This window comes from Nicotiana sylvestris, chromosome 7, assembly GCF_000393655.2.
Source record: "Nicotiana sylvestris chromosome 7, ASM39365v2, whole genome shotgun sequence".
NCBI lineage: Eukaryota > Viridiplantae > Streptophyta > Magnoliopsida > Solanales > Solanaceae > Nicotiana > Nicotiana sylvestris.
The window spans coordinates 76,104,548-76,119,050 of record NC_091063.1 but is presented as its reverse complement, the minus strand read 5'-3'; the positions used below and the strand labels follow the sequence as shown (position 1 = coordinate 76,119,050).

Here is a 14,503-nt window from a genome sequence, read left to right as displayed (position 1 = left end):
CACCTAATATAACATGCCCCAAGAAAGCCAAAAAATCTAACCAGAACTCTCACTTGGAGAACTTAACATAATTTTTTTTCCCTCAGAGTCTAAAACACTATCCTCAAATACCGCTCGTGCTCCACCATGCTACATGAATAGATCAATATGTCATCAATGAAGACAATGACAAATGAGTTAAGATATGGCATGAACACTCAAACGAAATCGAGGCGTTAGTCAAGCTGAAGGACATACTAGAAACTCATAGTGCCTATATTTATTCTGGAAAGCCGTCTTGGAATATCTGAAGCACATCCTCAGCTGATGATACCCAGTTCTCAAGTTGATCTTTAAGAATATTCTAGCACCCTGTAGCTGATCAAACAAATCATCAATGCGCGGCAACGGGTACGTATTCTTGATTGTGACCTTGTTCAGCTGGCGATAGTCAATGCACATCCGTATACCTCCGTCCTTCTTCTTCACAAATAATATCGGTGCACCCCAAGGACACATTTGACCTGATGAATCCCTTCTCGAGCAACTCCTGAAGCTGATCCTTCAAATCTCTCAACTCCACCAGAGCCATACGATAAGGCGGAATAGAGATAGGTTAGGTACCTAGAGACAACTCAATGCCGAAACTGATATCACGATCCGGTGGCATACCTACTAGATCAACATGAAATACCTCGGAAAACTCCAGCATTAGGGGCATTAGATCTATCGTGGGAGTCTCCACAGAAGTATCTCAAACATCTCTTCTATAATGGTAAAGTAATCCACTAGTTTAGTCTAGAAATTAAGAAATTTGAAATATTTGATTACTTCAGAGTTTTGATTTTGATTTTCAAACTTAACGGTGATAAGGCTATGGTCTGGCCTTGACTTAGCATGATGATCCACTCTATTAATCCGATAGTATTCAACCCATTCATTATTAATCAGAACTCTGTCATGCCTTTTATTGATCCTTCTCCTCTTCCTTCTTCCGGTGCACCAGGCATAGGGATTCGCCGTATACATTAGATCTGACATACCACATTCATCCATATAGGTAATGCAATTCATGCTATTAATGAGAATATGAGGTTTACCACCCTCTTTTTTCTTCAGCTTTGAAAATAGAGCTGAAGTCACCTAGTATAGTCCAGGGGCACTGAATCTGTTATTCAAGGACCTTAGTTGTTACATAGTTGTTTCTTCTTGTGAGCTTTTGTTCTTGCATAGAACACAGCGATCAATACAATCTTGCCTTCATCGACCACAGAGAGAGTAATTTGAATTGCATATTCCTTCCGTCCCAATTTATTCGTTCCAATTTATGTTAGGTTGTCCTTTAAAACTTGTTCTCTAGAAAATTCATGTTATTAGAAACTCAAAAAAGCATTGAAAATTATGCAATCATAATCTCAGAAAGGCGCTCTTAATAAAGTAAGAGAGTGTTCTTTTCAAAAGTGAAATTAATCAAATTATATAAAATCAATAACATTTCAAGAAAAATAAACGGACTAACTTTATTATCAATTGAAAAAATATTTATCAGAAGAAATCAATTACAAGAAATTAATTGCTCATTTCAAAATCTAGAAAAGAAAATTTGCAAATAAAATATAAATGAAATTTTACTTAAAATATTTAAGGCCTCTTCTTACCGCTTGACTTTAGACCCCCACCTATATTGATCCTTCCTTATTTTATGTTTTTTATTTAGGCCAAATATAATGCTTAAAGTTAGTTAATCCTTCTTAAAGGAACTAATGAGATATTATTGTTAAACAAATTAGAAGTTACAATGTAGGGCGACTTTTTATTTTTATTTTAAAGAGGGTGACTTATTATTGCAAATAATTTTTACCCGATCTATAAAACTCCTATACGCCTCTAGATTAGTTAAACTCCGATTTAATTCGGATGCACTAAGACTAAGAGCCCGTTTGGATTAGATGATTATAAATAGCTGATAAGATTGAAGTGTTGAAAAGTATTTTTAAGTGCTTAAATTGATTTTTTAAATAAATATTTACGTGTTTGAATAAACGTGCTAAAACTGATAATAAACAATTGATGTGTTTGGTAAAAAAATGCTGATAAGTTGTTCTTTTATTAAAATAACTAAAATATCCTTAAAAACTTTACAAAAGATAATAAATTAAAAAATTTCTTTGTAAAGAAAAAAGATGAACAATCGAGTATGGAAGGAAAAGAAAGTCAGAAAATTAATTTTGTGAAAAATATTTTGTGAATTAGAAATATTATCTGCCATTTTTTTTCTTGACAGAAAAAAAAGAAGGCTAAACTGGTCAAAGCGTTAGGACAAACTATAAGTGCTTATAAGCTAAAAAGTCATAAGTTTAGGGTGACCAACTTATGAATTAAGACTAATTTTAGAAGTCAAAGTGCTTACAAGCAATTTAGGTATTTACCAAACACGTAAATAAATCTTTTACCAAAGCATCCTCTAAGGTGAAAACAAGACATTTATTCATATTAAAACGAGCTAGTTCTCTTACATTCATGGCCGCCTTATTCTCCATAAGATTCGATCAAAACATAAAACACTAGCTAGACAAAAAGTAGTCTCCAACTAAGCTAGCTCACACACGATGGTGTGTTTTTATTGACAAACGCCATTTTAATCTGTTCAGCTTAGAAGCGGCACTGGGTAGGTTGGATGTTGCACATACGGGGGAGATAACGAGCTCTCTCTGACATGCGCTCTGCCTCTTGGCCACGGCCGCCACGTTGTTGTGTCACCATTCTCCTAAGTGCCTCGCAGCGGCATTGAGTGTCCATGTTCCTCAATTCCTGGCAGCATTGTTGGAGATGCTGCTGTCCTTGGTTGCTCTCCTCATCATCTGTCACCATGCTCAGCTCGTCGCCATAATATTGGCGGCTTCTTGAAAGGTACATCCTGCATGCAATCATATTCGAGATTCAAACTTTGTAAAAATTTAATTCTCATGAGTACGAGTTCAAAATTCTAGCCTATTTGATTTACTTGATTTGAAATCTATTATATGTACTAATTTAATAACTTTTAATACATATATCAAGGCTAGCTACTATGTTCGGATGAACCGATTTGTACATCACATGTACCCCTGCCTTGTAACTAATTAATGATGTACGCAAAATTTTATGCGGCGCTTCTAATTTCTTTGGAGATTCTCAATGCAGCATGCGCTGAAATCCGCCTAGCTACTTACTACTTTACAACACTTAAAATAAAAAATGAAATGGAATTCAAATTGGTCGAGAAAAAGAACCGCGCTAGTCGGAATTTGGGGAAAGATAAGTGGCATTACTGTTATTGTAAGTAATTAATTTGAGTCTACAACTATGTTGATTTTAAGACTCTACTTCTGTCTTCAATATAGAGTTACATGGTATTATCTTCTATTTAAACAGTGTCTAAATTGATCTATTGTACCTCTAAATATAATTTCTTAAAATAATACATTTCCACACATAAAAATTATTTTACCTGCAGTGGTTGAGCCTCTGTCTCTGGATCTGCTCTTGGCACCTCTGTGACCCTTGATTGTCGATATCGTTCTCCGTCACGGTGGTGGTGACGGTGAAGGTGTTGGCACTTGCAACGGCTAACAAGCACAAGAGAAGAGCAGCAGCAAGTGAAATCTTCGCCATAGCAACAGTGATATGTGTGTTTTTTAGTGATAGAAGAGGTGAATTGCTAGCTAGTGCTTTGTGATGGTGAAGTACTCCATTTTGAGGGTATTTATAGCAGATTTGATGGTTTGCATGACAAGTACGTGTAGAGTGAAAGCTAAAAAGGCAAACGGAAACATTTGCATGTGAGGAAGACGTGGGCAGAACCAAAGAAACGATTCACCACGTCTATGAATACATGCAAATGCTGCCAGAAAAGAGCACTTTAATTTGTTTGGACGCAGAACGCAAGTTTTCATTTCGGTTTTTTTGCAGAAGCATCTGTCTGCAGCGAGTAGTGGCAGCATAGCCAACTTAATTGGCTTCTTCTGTGAGCAAGAGTGACTACTGAATGACTAGATATATAATTAATTATCCATTAAAATACTAATTCTCACATATAGGATACTACCCCCTATATCAATTTAGATGACACGCTTTTTTATTAATTATTTAAAAAAAGACATATTTTTATATTTGGAAACAATTTAATTTCAAACTTATCATTTTACCCATTTTACTTTTAATGAGAAGTTTTTATAGACACACAAATGTCATAATCACAGAAAGCTTTTGCCCTTAAGCTTTTAGGACCACATATCCCTTAAACTTTGTACCAAATCAAATAATATAATCTAAATTGAAAGGGTGAGAATACATAGTTAATGATACTTACTAGTTAACGAGACTACTTGCTATTCTATTTCGAATAGCCAAATTAGGATTTATAATTGCATATTGAGCACGAACAATGCCTATTTTACTCTGTTAATAATAAAATCATTATTAAATCTCATTTTTCTAATTACGTACAATGAAGTGATTCTTTGTCAATTTTTTTAATATATTGTCAGTTTGATATATACGATACGAGAACAATATCGAGAGTTTAATGTGTGAATTCAAGCGAAAGGTCTTTTGAATATGGACAAATGGAGATTGCCGAATTTCAAAATTAGGAACAAAAAGCACAAAGACATAAAGTTCTCTGATGTTGTACACTTTTAGCTGTGTACTTATCTCTGGAATAATTATGGACATTGAACATCGGAGCTTCAATATTCTCATCAAATGTATTAAGCTTTATGGCAGTAATTTCTGTAAAGATTCGGAGGCTATGTCTAGGAGTACAAGGTGTAGAGCAATGCGCCTGTCCATTGCCTTAGAATTTTTTGAAGAGGTCAGGCATTATATACTTCTTGTACAAGTATTCTCTTTTCGGATTTTAATATATGCGTGGTAAGGGTCAAGCTTAACCCCATCCTTAAGGTGGCTTTGAATATATATATATATATATATATATATATATATATATATATTATACCCCACGTAATTCTTCATAAGCAATGAAATTATCGGAATTTTAACATATTCTTCAATCACAAGTTCAAAATTAAATGAAAAATCAAGTGTCTTTTAGATCTTAATACTTGAATTTATTGTTTTAGCCCAATTTTTTAAGTTAAAACCATGCACCCTCTTAAAACGCTGGTCATATTTGGAACACCTCCTAATGTTTGATATTAATTATTTGCAATTATATATCAATGCCTGATATAGGCTCGAGCTAGCAACACAACAAGGAGTTCTAATTCATGTCTTACATGGGATGATGAAATAGGTTATTGTCTCCTTCTATAATTTTGTGCAGGTATGAGATAGTCTTTGAAGTTAAGTCAGATCCAAAATCTATTTTTATATCATAGTATCAAAGACAAACCTATTACAATACTTGATTTACCAATGTTAGGCCACCGCAATATGTTGTTTATGCTCCAATTGTCCATCCCTTGGTGTGCCAAGATGTAGTATGACTACCCACCTAAATTATTGTCTAATTATATAATCTTGAGTAATTCGCACCATCAGTCTGCTAACTTTTGAGAAATTCATTATTATCCATTTCCTTATGAGATATGCTGTTTGATTGTTTTCACAAGATGTGCATACTGATGCAGGTAATCATGTGGCTAATTAATTTCATGAGCTATTTCCTACTTTGCTTTATCCGAAATTTAATCGGTTCACAAGCACAATCTTTGGTGGTGTTTTTGGATGCCGTCAAGGTTTCTCGGCACTCTTCGATCTTCCTTTTATGCTACTAATAAGTACGGTTAAGTATGTACTCCTTCAACTTTAAAATAATTGATGTTTTAGCCTTTAAAAATTAGTTCAAAATAATTGATGTTTCCAAAACCAAGAAGGTACATAATATTTTCCTAAATTTACCTTTGACACACAAATCTTTTTAGACTTCACTTGTGAGACTGGATTTGTTATTGTACATTCCTAATTTAATGTACAATTTTAATGCATAAAAAACACATTCTTTTATGTATATGATAGAAAAACTTTAATGCTTCCTATTTCCTTTGTTTATTTTTACTTGTCCAAAATAACATACCCCTTAAGAAAATAATAAATGAAGTACATATTTTACCATAATAATATAATAACATTTTAAAAAGTCTTGAAAAATAATTTGGACAATAAATAATTAATGATAAAAGTAAAATAGGAAAATAAATTTAATTTTCTCTTGATTTGCTAAAGTAAAAATGCATTCTTAGTATGGTGGACAAGTAGAAGTGAACTGTTGAGTATTGAAGTTTTGATGATTAATAAAGTGTGACTAAATGCTAAAAGAACCAGGTCCTCAATATAGCTGCTTAACTGTTGTGAAGAACTAGCTCCTCAGATTAAAGGATCAGCTCCTGATGATTGATACTTATACGTATGTACAAGACATTAACTTTATCCCAAAGTTACCCAGGTCCGAGTTTAGTGGAAGATGGCTGCTATAAGCGATAAGGGTCATCGCTCAAGAAGATATGGATAATTTAGTCAAAAACAAAAGTCCCAGAGTGTGTGGAATTCTTAGAACAGTAGGAGTCCTATCAAAGAGGAAGCTGACCTTGAATAAGGCTCCTAGAAGATCTCAAGTCGTGTTAAAATAGGATTGACTTTGGATTTCCAAACTATCCTTTCACACATCAACCAAAGTGATATGAGCTATTTTCTTGTTGAGTACTTGCTCTTTGTATTCTTCCGTGCCAGTCTAGTGAATGTGTTTTAGGAAATTGATTTGTAATCAAACGTCATAAACACTTAGTGAGTTGGAGTGAGCAATTTGCTTTACAAGTTAGAGTAACTCGTAAATCAAATAGGAGTAGTAGGAGTACTGGAGAGTATTGAATTACAGTCTTGTAATTGATACATTTTGGCTTATTGTTCTAGTGAAGTTGGAGTTGAAAATCCTACATGGTAGGTCGTGGATTTTGCACCTTTTTAGCGGGATGATTTTCCACGTAAAATCGATGTGTTCATTTTATTGCTTATATACTTTACGCATAAGAAATATGGTAAATAACCTAGTTCTTTAGCAATCCATACGGGCACTCAAACTAATAATTGATATCAGAGCAGGTTCTCTTAATTACACAGCTAACACCTAGAAAGATATTGGAAGAAAGATGAGTGATCTACCTACAATTAATGAAGGACAATCAACTACCAGACCACTCTTGTTCAATGAAAAATATTGTAGTTGGTGGAAAGCAATAATGGAAGATTTCTTGATAGTTGAAGACTATAAATTATGCACCATAGTTAACCAAGGTCCTTTGATTCCTACTAAATAAAATGCACAAAATAGAACAGTTCCCAAGGAACCCTCCGAATTTGTGGCAGCAGATTTTAGAATGATGGAGAAGAATGCAAATGCTAAGAAAATCATTATCTATGGACTTGGTCCTGATGAGTACAATAGAATTTCTATGTGCTCGAATGCGAAGCAGATATGGGATGCACTCCAAACTGCTCATGAAGGAACAAATCAAGTAAAAAGATCAAAGATTGTACTCATGAAAAACTATGAGCTTTTCTCCATGAAGGAGTCAGAGCCCATCCAAGATATGATGACTAGGTTCACTATAATAAATAATGAACTGAAATCATTTAGAAATGTGTTTACCTTAGAAGAGTTGGTTAGTAAAGTTCTAAGAATTCTTCCACCTTTATGGGAATCAAAAGTTACAACAATCCAGGAAGCCACTGAATTGGATAAAATCTCACTTGATGAGTTGGTTGGAAACTTAAAAACTCATAAAATGAGAAAGATAGAACTGCATAAAGAAGAACCAAAGAAGGATAAGGACTTGGTTCTTAAGGCATCTGAGGATGATCAATCTGACTATGATGATCATGATCTAGCAATGGTGGCCAAGTTCAAGAGGTTCATGAAGAGCTCCAAAAGTGCATTTAAGAGAGAGACTAGTGGTAAGAACAAGCAGATCGACAAAGCTAACTATGATAGGTGCTACAAGTGTGAAAACTAGATCACATGGTAAAGGACTGCCCAATGTGAAAAATCGAGCAGAGGAAAGAACGAGCTGACAAAGAAAAATGGGAAAAGATGAGAAAAAAGAGTTCCAACAAAACAAAAATCCTAGGCAAAGGATTGTTTGAAGCAATAAAGTAGGCATTCTTTGCAGCATATGAGGACAGTAGGAGTGATAAAGAGGAAGAAAAGGAAGATGAGGTTATAAGTCTCTATGTTGTGATTGGTGAACACCAAGCTGTGAAGACAGAACCCCCAATACAGCTTGGAATGCACATTGGAAGGCCTTATTTGCTTTATGAACACCACTATGATGAATGGAAACTACATATGGAAATATTTCTTCATGCTACCGACTTTGACTTATGGGTAATTGTCAGTCATAGACCAATTCTTCCAACCAAATTGGATGGTGAATGTTACAATTGCAACACAAGAGAAAAGTAATATTATGAGGAAGATCGTCAACTAGTTTAGAAAAATGCTAAAGCAAAGGAATTGCTCTACAGAAGTCTATCTAGAAACACCCTCCTCAAGGTGTCCTCGTGTATCTCTTCTCATGATATATGGAGGACCTTGGAAACTAACTTTGGAAATGAAAACATTGAAGTGGCTCTGATGGCGATTGAAGAATCAAAAACTGAGGAAGAAGTGATAGGAATGATGGTCATGAGTGATTCAGAAATTGAAGTTGAGGCAAACCAGGTAAGTATATCTGACTTGAAAGAAAATATTCATGCTATGTCCAAAACGAAACTGATGGCCATAATTGTGACCTTAATGAATGAAATGGATAAAATGAGTGATGGAAATAATCAGCTAATAAGCAACCTTTCTTGTGTCAAACTTCATATCAAAGAGCTTGAATCTGACAAAGCTAGTTTAGAGAAACAGGTGAAAGACTTTAAGAACCAGGTTCTTGAACTTACTTTTGAGAATTAGAACTCCTGATACACATGGAAAAGGAAAAATGAGTGATCTGCAGTATAAGCTTAAAAAAGAATTAAAAATTGCTAATGACAATCTTTATGATGCTGAATGTAGAAATAAAGTATTGCATGAAAACCTAGAAAGGGCTAATTATGAACTCTCTAGACTAAGCAAATGGCATAGGTCTTCTGATGCATTGAATTGGCTAAATGAAAACTGTAGCTCTAACAATTCTGGAATTGGCTACAGAAAACCTGTCCTTAAGTTTGACCCAAAGTATGTACGAATTTCTGATAATAAAATGTGCACTCATGTGAAAGAGTAGGACACTTTAGAGACATTTGTCCTGCCTTAATTCATGCTCAGTTTGGAAACACCTTTGGTATTACTAAAAATGTGAAGAAGGAAAAGGATCCAAAGGTTAATCCTCATATCCATACTAAACGGATTAAGGTTAACAAGAAAATGGCTTCTAATCCTCTCCCCTTCTAGGCAAGAAGGGATCTGATTCATTCTTTTTCAAACAAAAAGGGACCCAAGCTAGTCTGGTTTCCCAAAACTAACTGGTAAATTTTGGTACAGGCTAAGGTGAGAGGAAACAATCAGGGCTGGTATTTAGACGGTGGATACTCAAGGCATATGACTGGAGAAAAGAAAAACTTCCTCTCACTGACAGACTTCCAAGGAGGGAGTGTGCCATTTGAAAATGGGGAAAAGGGCCAGACAACAGGTATTGGGAAGGTTGAAAAGTCACTATATCATGTTATAGAAGATGTGTATTATGTAGTAGGTCTTAAACACAATCTTCTTAGCATCTCTCAATTGTACGACAAAAGAAATGAGGTAAAATTCAATTCCAAAATATGCACTGTCACTAAGCTTGATACTTATGAAATTGTGCTAAAGCGCAAGAGACATAACTATGTCTACAAGATATTGATTATGTCACTTCCCCAAAATGAGCACACATGCTTGGGTGTAGTGGAATATTATCCACTACTATAACATAGAAGACTAGGACATGTCAGTCTCTCAAAACGCAACAAGTTGGTTGCAAAGACTTGGTCCTTGGGCTACCTAAAGTTAAGTTCACATCTGACAAGGTATGTGATGCCTGTGTTAGAGGGAAACATGATAGGTCATCCTTTAAATCTAAGAAATTTGTAAGTACCTCTAAAATTCTAGAACTTGGATCTATGTGGACCAATGAGAATAAGGAGCAGAGGAGCTGAAAGGTATGTGTTTGTGATTATTGATGACTTCTCCAGGTATACCTGGACTCTATTTTTGGGATCTAAAGATGAAACCTTTGATGCTTTCTGTGTTTTTGTCAGAATGATCCAACAAAAGTTAGGGTGTAATGTTTTAAGTATAAGAACTAACCATGGAACTGAATTTGAAAATTCAAAATTCCTTGAGTTCTGTGGCTCACATGGCATTGACCATAATTTCTCTGCACCTAGAACTCCACAATAAAATAGGGTTGTAGAAAGAAAAAATAGATCCTTAGAAGACATGTGGAGGACAATGTTGATTGCAAGTGGACTACCTAAGATTTTTTGGGCTGAGGCAATTAATAATGCTTGCTATCTACTAAATAGATGCATGGTCAGACCCATTCTTGAGAAAACTCCCTATGAGTTACTTCAAGGAAGAAAACTCAATGTCACTCACCGAGAGCCTTTGGGTGCAAATGTTTTGTGCACAATAATGGGAAAAAAAGCTCTAGGTAAGTTTGATGGCAGAAGTGATGAGGGAATTTTCTTGGGTTACTCTCCACATAGTAAGGCATATAAGGTTTTTAATAAAAGAACTATGCGTGTGGAAGAAAATATTCATGTTATTTTTGATAAATCTAACAATTTGGTTAAGAAAGGTCGGCAAGATGAAGATTATAACATATGATTCACTTGTAACGGAGATACAAAGGAATATGATGTAGATGGATTTGAAAACAACAAGGAAATTAACAGTGATTATGAGGAACCAGAAGAAGAAAGAACTACTCTAACTACTGATCAGAATAATGAAGCCACACCTACTAAACCTGTTCCTTTGGGTCACTCCTCAAGTGAATCTTCACTGGGTATACAGATTAAACGATGGAAGCATCAAAGCTCACACCCTCTTGAGAATATCATCTCTGATCAAAATACAGGGGTGCAAACCGAATCTTCTTTAAGAAATCTATGTGCACTCACACCATTCCTCACATAGGTTGAACCTAAAATCACCAAAGAAGCTCTAAAGGATTCGAACTGGACATAGCATACAAGCCGAGCTAAATCGGTTTGACAGAAGCAAGGTCTGACACTTGGTATAGAAATCCAAGAACATAATTGTCGTAGGTACAAGATGGGTGTTCAAAAATAATTTTGATGAACAAGGAAATGTCATAAGGTACAAAGGCATACTGGTAGTTCAAGGATACTACCAAAAAGAGAGAATTGACTATGCGAGACATTTGCACCTGTAGCTAGAATAGAGGCCATAAAAATGTGTATACATGGAATTCACTTTATATAAGATGGATGTAAAGAGTGCTTTTTTCAATAGGTACCTGAAGGAGGAAGTGTTTGTCAAACAACCTCCTGGATTTGAAAGTGAAGAATTTCCTGACTATGTGTTCAAACTGGATAAAACTCTTTATTGTCTGAAATAGGCCCATAGAGCTTGGTATGAAAGACTTTCAAAATTCCTCTTAGCCAACAACATTGTAAGAGGAAAGGTTGAAAACACTCTATTTTTGAGGAGTAAAGGGACGGATATTCTAATTGTGCAAGTATATATGGATGATATTATCTTCAGGCCACCAATGAAGCAATGTGCAAGAAATTTGCTGAGATGATGAGAAATGAGTTTGAAATGAGCATGATGGGTGAATTGAACTTCATTTTGAGTCTACAAATTAAGCAAACTACTATTGGAACCATGATACATCAGTAGAATTATATCAAAGAGTTGCTGATGAAATTCAACATGGGCTCCTCTACATCTATTGATACCCCCATTGCCATTGTAACAAAGATGAAACTTGATGAAAAAGGGAAAAGTGTGGAATATAAGCTATAGAGGAACGATTGGGTCACTATTGTACCTCACAACAAGCAGACCTGATATAGTGTTTAGTGTGGGATTATGTGCAATATTTCAGGAAAAATCCCAAAGAATATCACCTAAAGGATGTCAAATGGATACTAAGATATCTCAAGGTGACCCATGACCTTTGTCTATGTTATCCCAAAGGATAAAGCTTTGATCTAGTTGGTTATGTTGATGCTGACTATGCAGGTTTTCATGTTGGCAGGAAAAGGATTTCAAAAACAGCTCATTTTCTAGGTCCTTGTCTGGTGTCTTGGGAAATTAAGAAGCAAAACTCAGTGGACTTATCTATAACTAATGCTGAATATATGGCAGCAACATCCTGTTGTGCACAGTTGCTATAGATAATGCAACAACTAAGAGACTATGGTATATTTATTGATTGTGTTCCTATTTTTTGTGATAACACCAGTGCCATAAATATTTCTAAAAATCCATGTCAACACACAAGCAAATTGACATTAGACATTACTTTTTCAAAGACAATGTTGAAACGGGGAATATCTCAATTAACTTCTATAAAACTGAAGATCAAATTGCTGATATTTTTACTAAAGCTCTGAGTAGGGATAACTTTGAAAGGAATAGACTAGAACTAGGTCTAATCAACTCATCCCACTAAGTTGACTCCCAGTGATTGGTTAGAAAAGGCATAATAAGATGTAGATAATTAAGTACGATGTGTTCAATTCAGCTTTGTGCTTGTATTAAGCTCACACACTTGCTTAGAAATATGGTTGATAACTGTGTTGTATAATATTAATATGAAGTGCTGAAACTTTATTGTAGAAACTAATAAGGAGTTAGTTCTTTGACACAGGTATATGTCATACTGTCTTAAGTAACTAGGTCTCCATATTCCTAAATTACTGCTATACTCAGACTTTTAATTCTGTTGGCATCACTTCTAATCGTCTTCTAGTCAAAGAGTAGGGGGAATCCTTGAGCAATTAGAAATCAATTACTCTTAAAAACCTTACAGGCAAAGTAATCATTATAAGAGTCCCGTTAGAACTCAAATTCGATCACCTTCTTTATTCCAGTCAAATTAGGAGTAACACCTTTAAAAGGCTCTTATGATTATCTTCTCTAACCTCACTGTTTCTCTCAAACTCTAAGCAATAATCGAAAGCAATTATCAAGTACCAATCCTTTCTTTATCTTCTTCGAGTCTCTCATCTGATCACCATCCCTAAAGCCAGTCAAACACCATCTAAAGCTAAATCATCAACCAAGGTTGAAGCAAAACATCAAAGAAAAATTACAAGCCTTCAAGAGAACCCATACCTGCTCCTTCTGCTTCAATATCCTCTACCATACCTACCTCACTCTCCCATTTTCCTACTACTCATGTTCCTACCATTCCCATATCCATTGTACCCCCACCTTCAAAATCAACTACCCATGCACCTGAGCCTCCTACGAAAAGTAACTCTAAGCTAGCTAAGGTCAAAGAAACTTCAAGAAAATCTATCAGGAAAGTGCCTGAGGATGCTACGCAGGGTGACATTGTAGTCAAGAAATCTATGATTCAGGGGAATTAGGTATAGGCAATAATGATCAGGTACCACATCCTACTTCCAAAATAGATGTTTTGGTTTCTGATATAGATGTTGCACTCCTAGATACTCTTCCACCTACAAATGAGAAGTCGCTAGTGGAAAAGTTCATGGTAGAAGAGCATATAGGGGATCTGGGAAAGGAGAAAAATACAACGGCTGTGAAGCCTATGGTTGAGGGGGAAGGATGAGAAGAACCAGTGCAAAAGGAGGCTTCTGACGGCCTTGATTTTAGTTGGATTAAGGATGAGGAAGATGATGAAGGTGAAAAAAAAGAAGAAGTTGTGACTAGTCATGAGGAACATAATGCTCAAAACATAGCCAATGAAGCTGAAAAGAGTGAAATTGAGGGAGTATCTGGAGATAAGAAGGAGAGTGATACAGAGGAGAAGACATGTGAACATGCAAAAAATTTTGTAGAAGAAGAAAATCAGAGTGAGGAAGAGGAGGTTTCTGAAAGTGAGGGTGAGGATCAAGAATAGGTAAGTGAGAGAAGTGAAGGAGGTGATGACAAGAGTGAGGAAGTAGAGGGTAATGTGAGTGCGGAATCTGAAGGTTCCATAACAACTGGAAACATTGTCATACCCCCTTCAGAAGAAATTGGTAAAGAGATAATGCCTTAAGAACCTTGGTCTATGTTAACTCCTTTCACTGAAGATGAAGAAGTTAGTAGTGATGAAGATGATATACCACATTCTGAGGTAGGAAAGAAGTCCAGAAAGACCATTGTGAAAGCTACAAAGGAAGTAGTCTCAATAAGGAAAGGATGGGCTTCTCCTACTAGAACTCCCCTCACAAGGAGTAAAAGAAAGGTTGTTGATTCACAAATCATGAAGGAATTCAGAAGTGCAAAGAAGCCAAAGAAGAAGGTTTCAATTGTAGAACCTGTTGTTGAGTTGGAAGGAGAAGAGAAATTTGA

General features: G+C 35.5%; 1 protein-coding gene across 1 annotated transcript; it reads right to left on the bottom strand.

Moving 5' to 3' along the window:
• Nucleotides 1–2,447: 2,447 nt before the first annotated feature.
• Nucleotides 2,448–3,676, bottom strand: LOC104235499 (2S seed storage albumin protein-like). The gene is made up of 2 exons (XM_009789286.2): nucleotides 3,470–3,676; nucleotides 2,448–2,896 (listed from the first exon to the last, which is right to left on the bottom strand). Exons 1-2 carry the CDS (start codon nucleotides 3,631–3,633, stop codon nucleotides 2,632–2,634), a joined length of 429 nt encoding a protein of 142 aa, XP_009787588.1. The 5' UTR covers nucleotides 3,634–3,676; the 3' UTR covers nucleotides 2,448–2,631.
• Nucleotides 3,677–14,503: the final 10,827 nt, after the last annotated feature.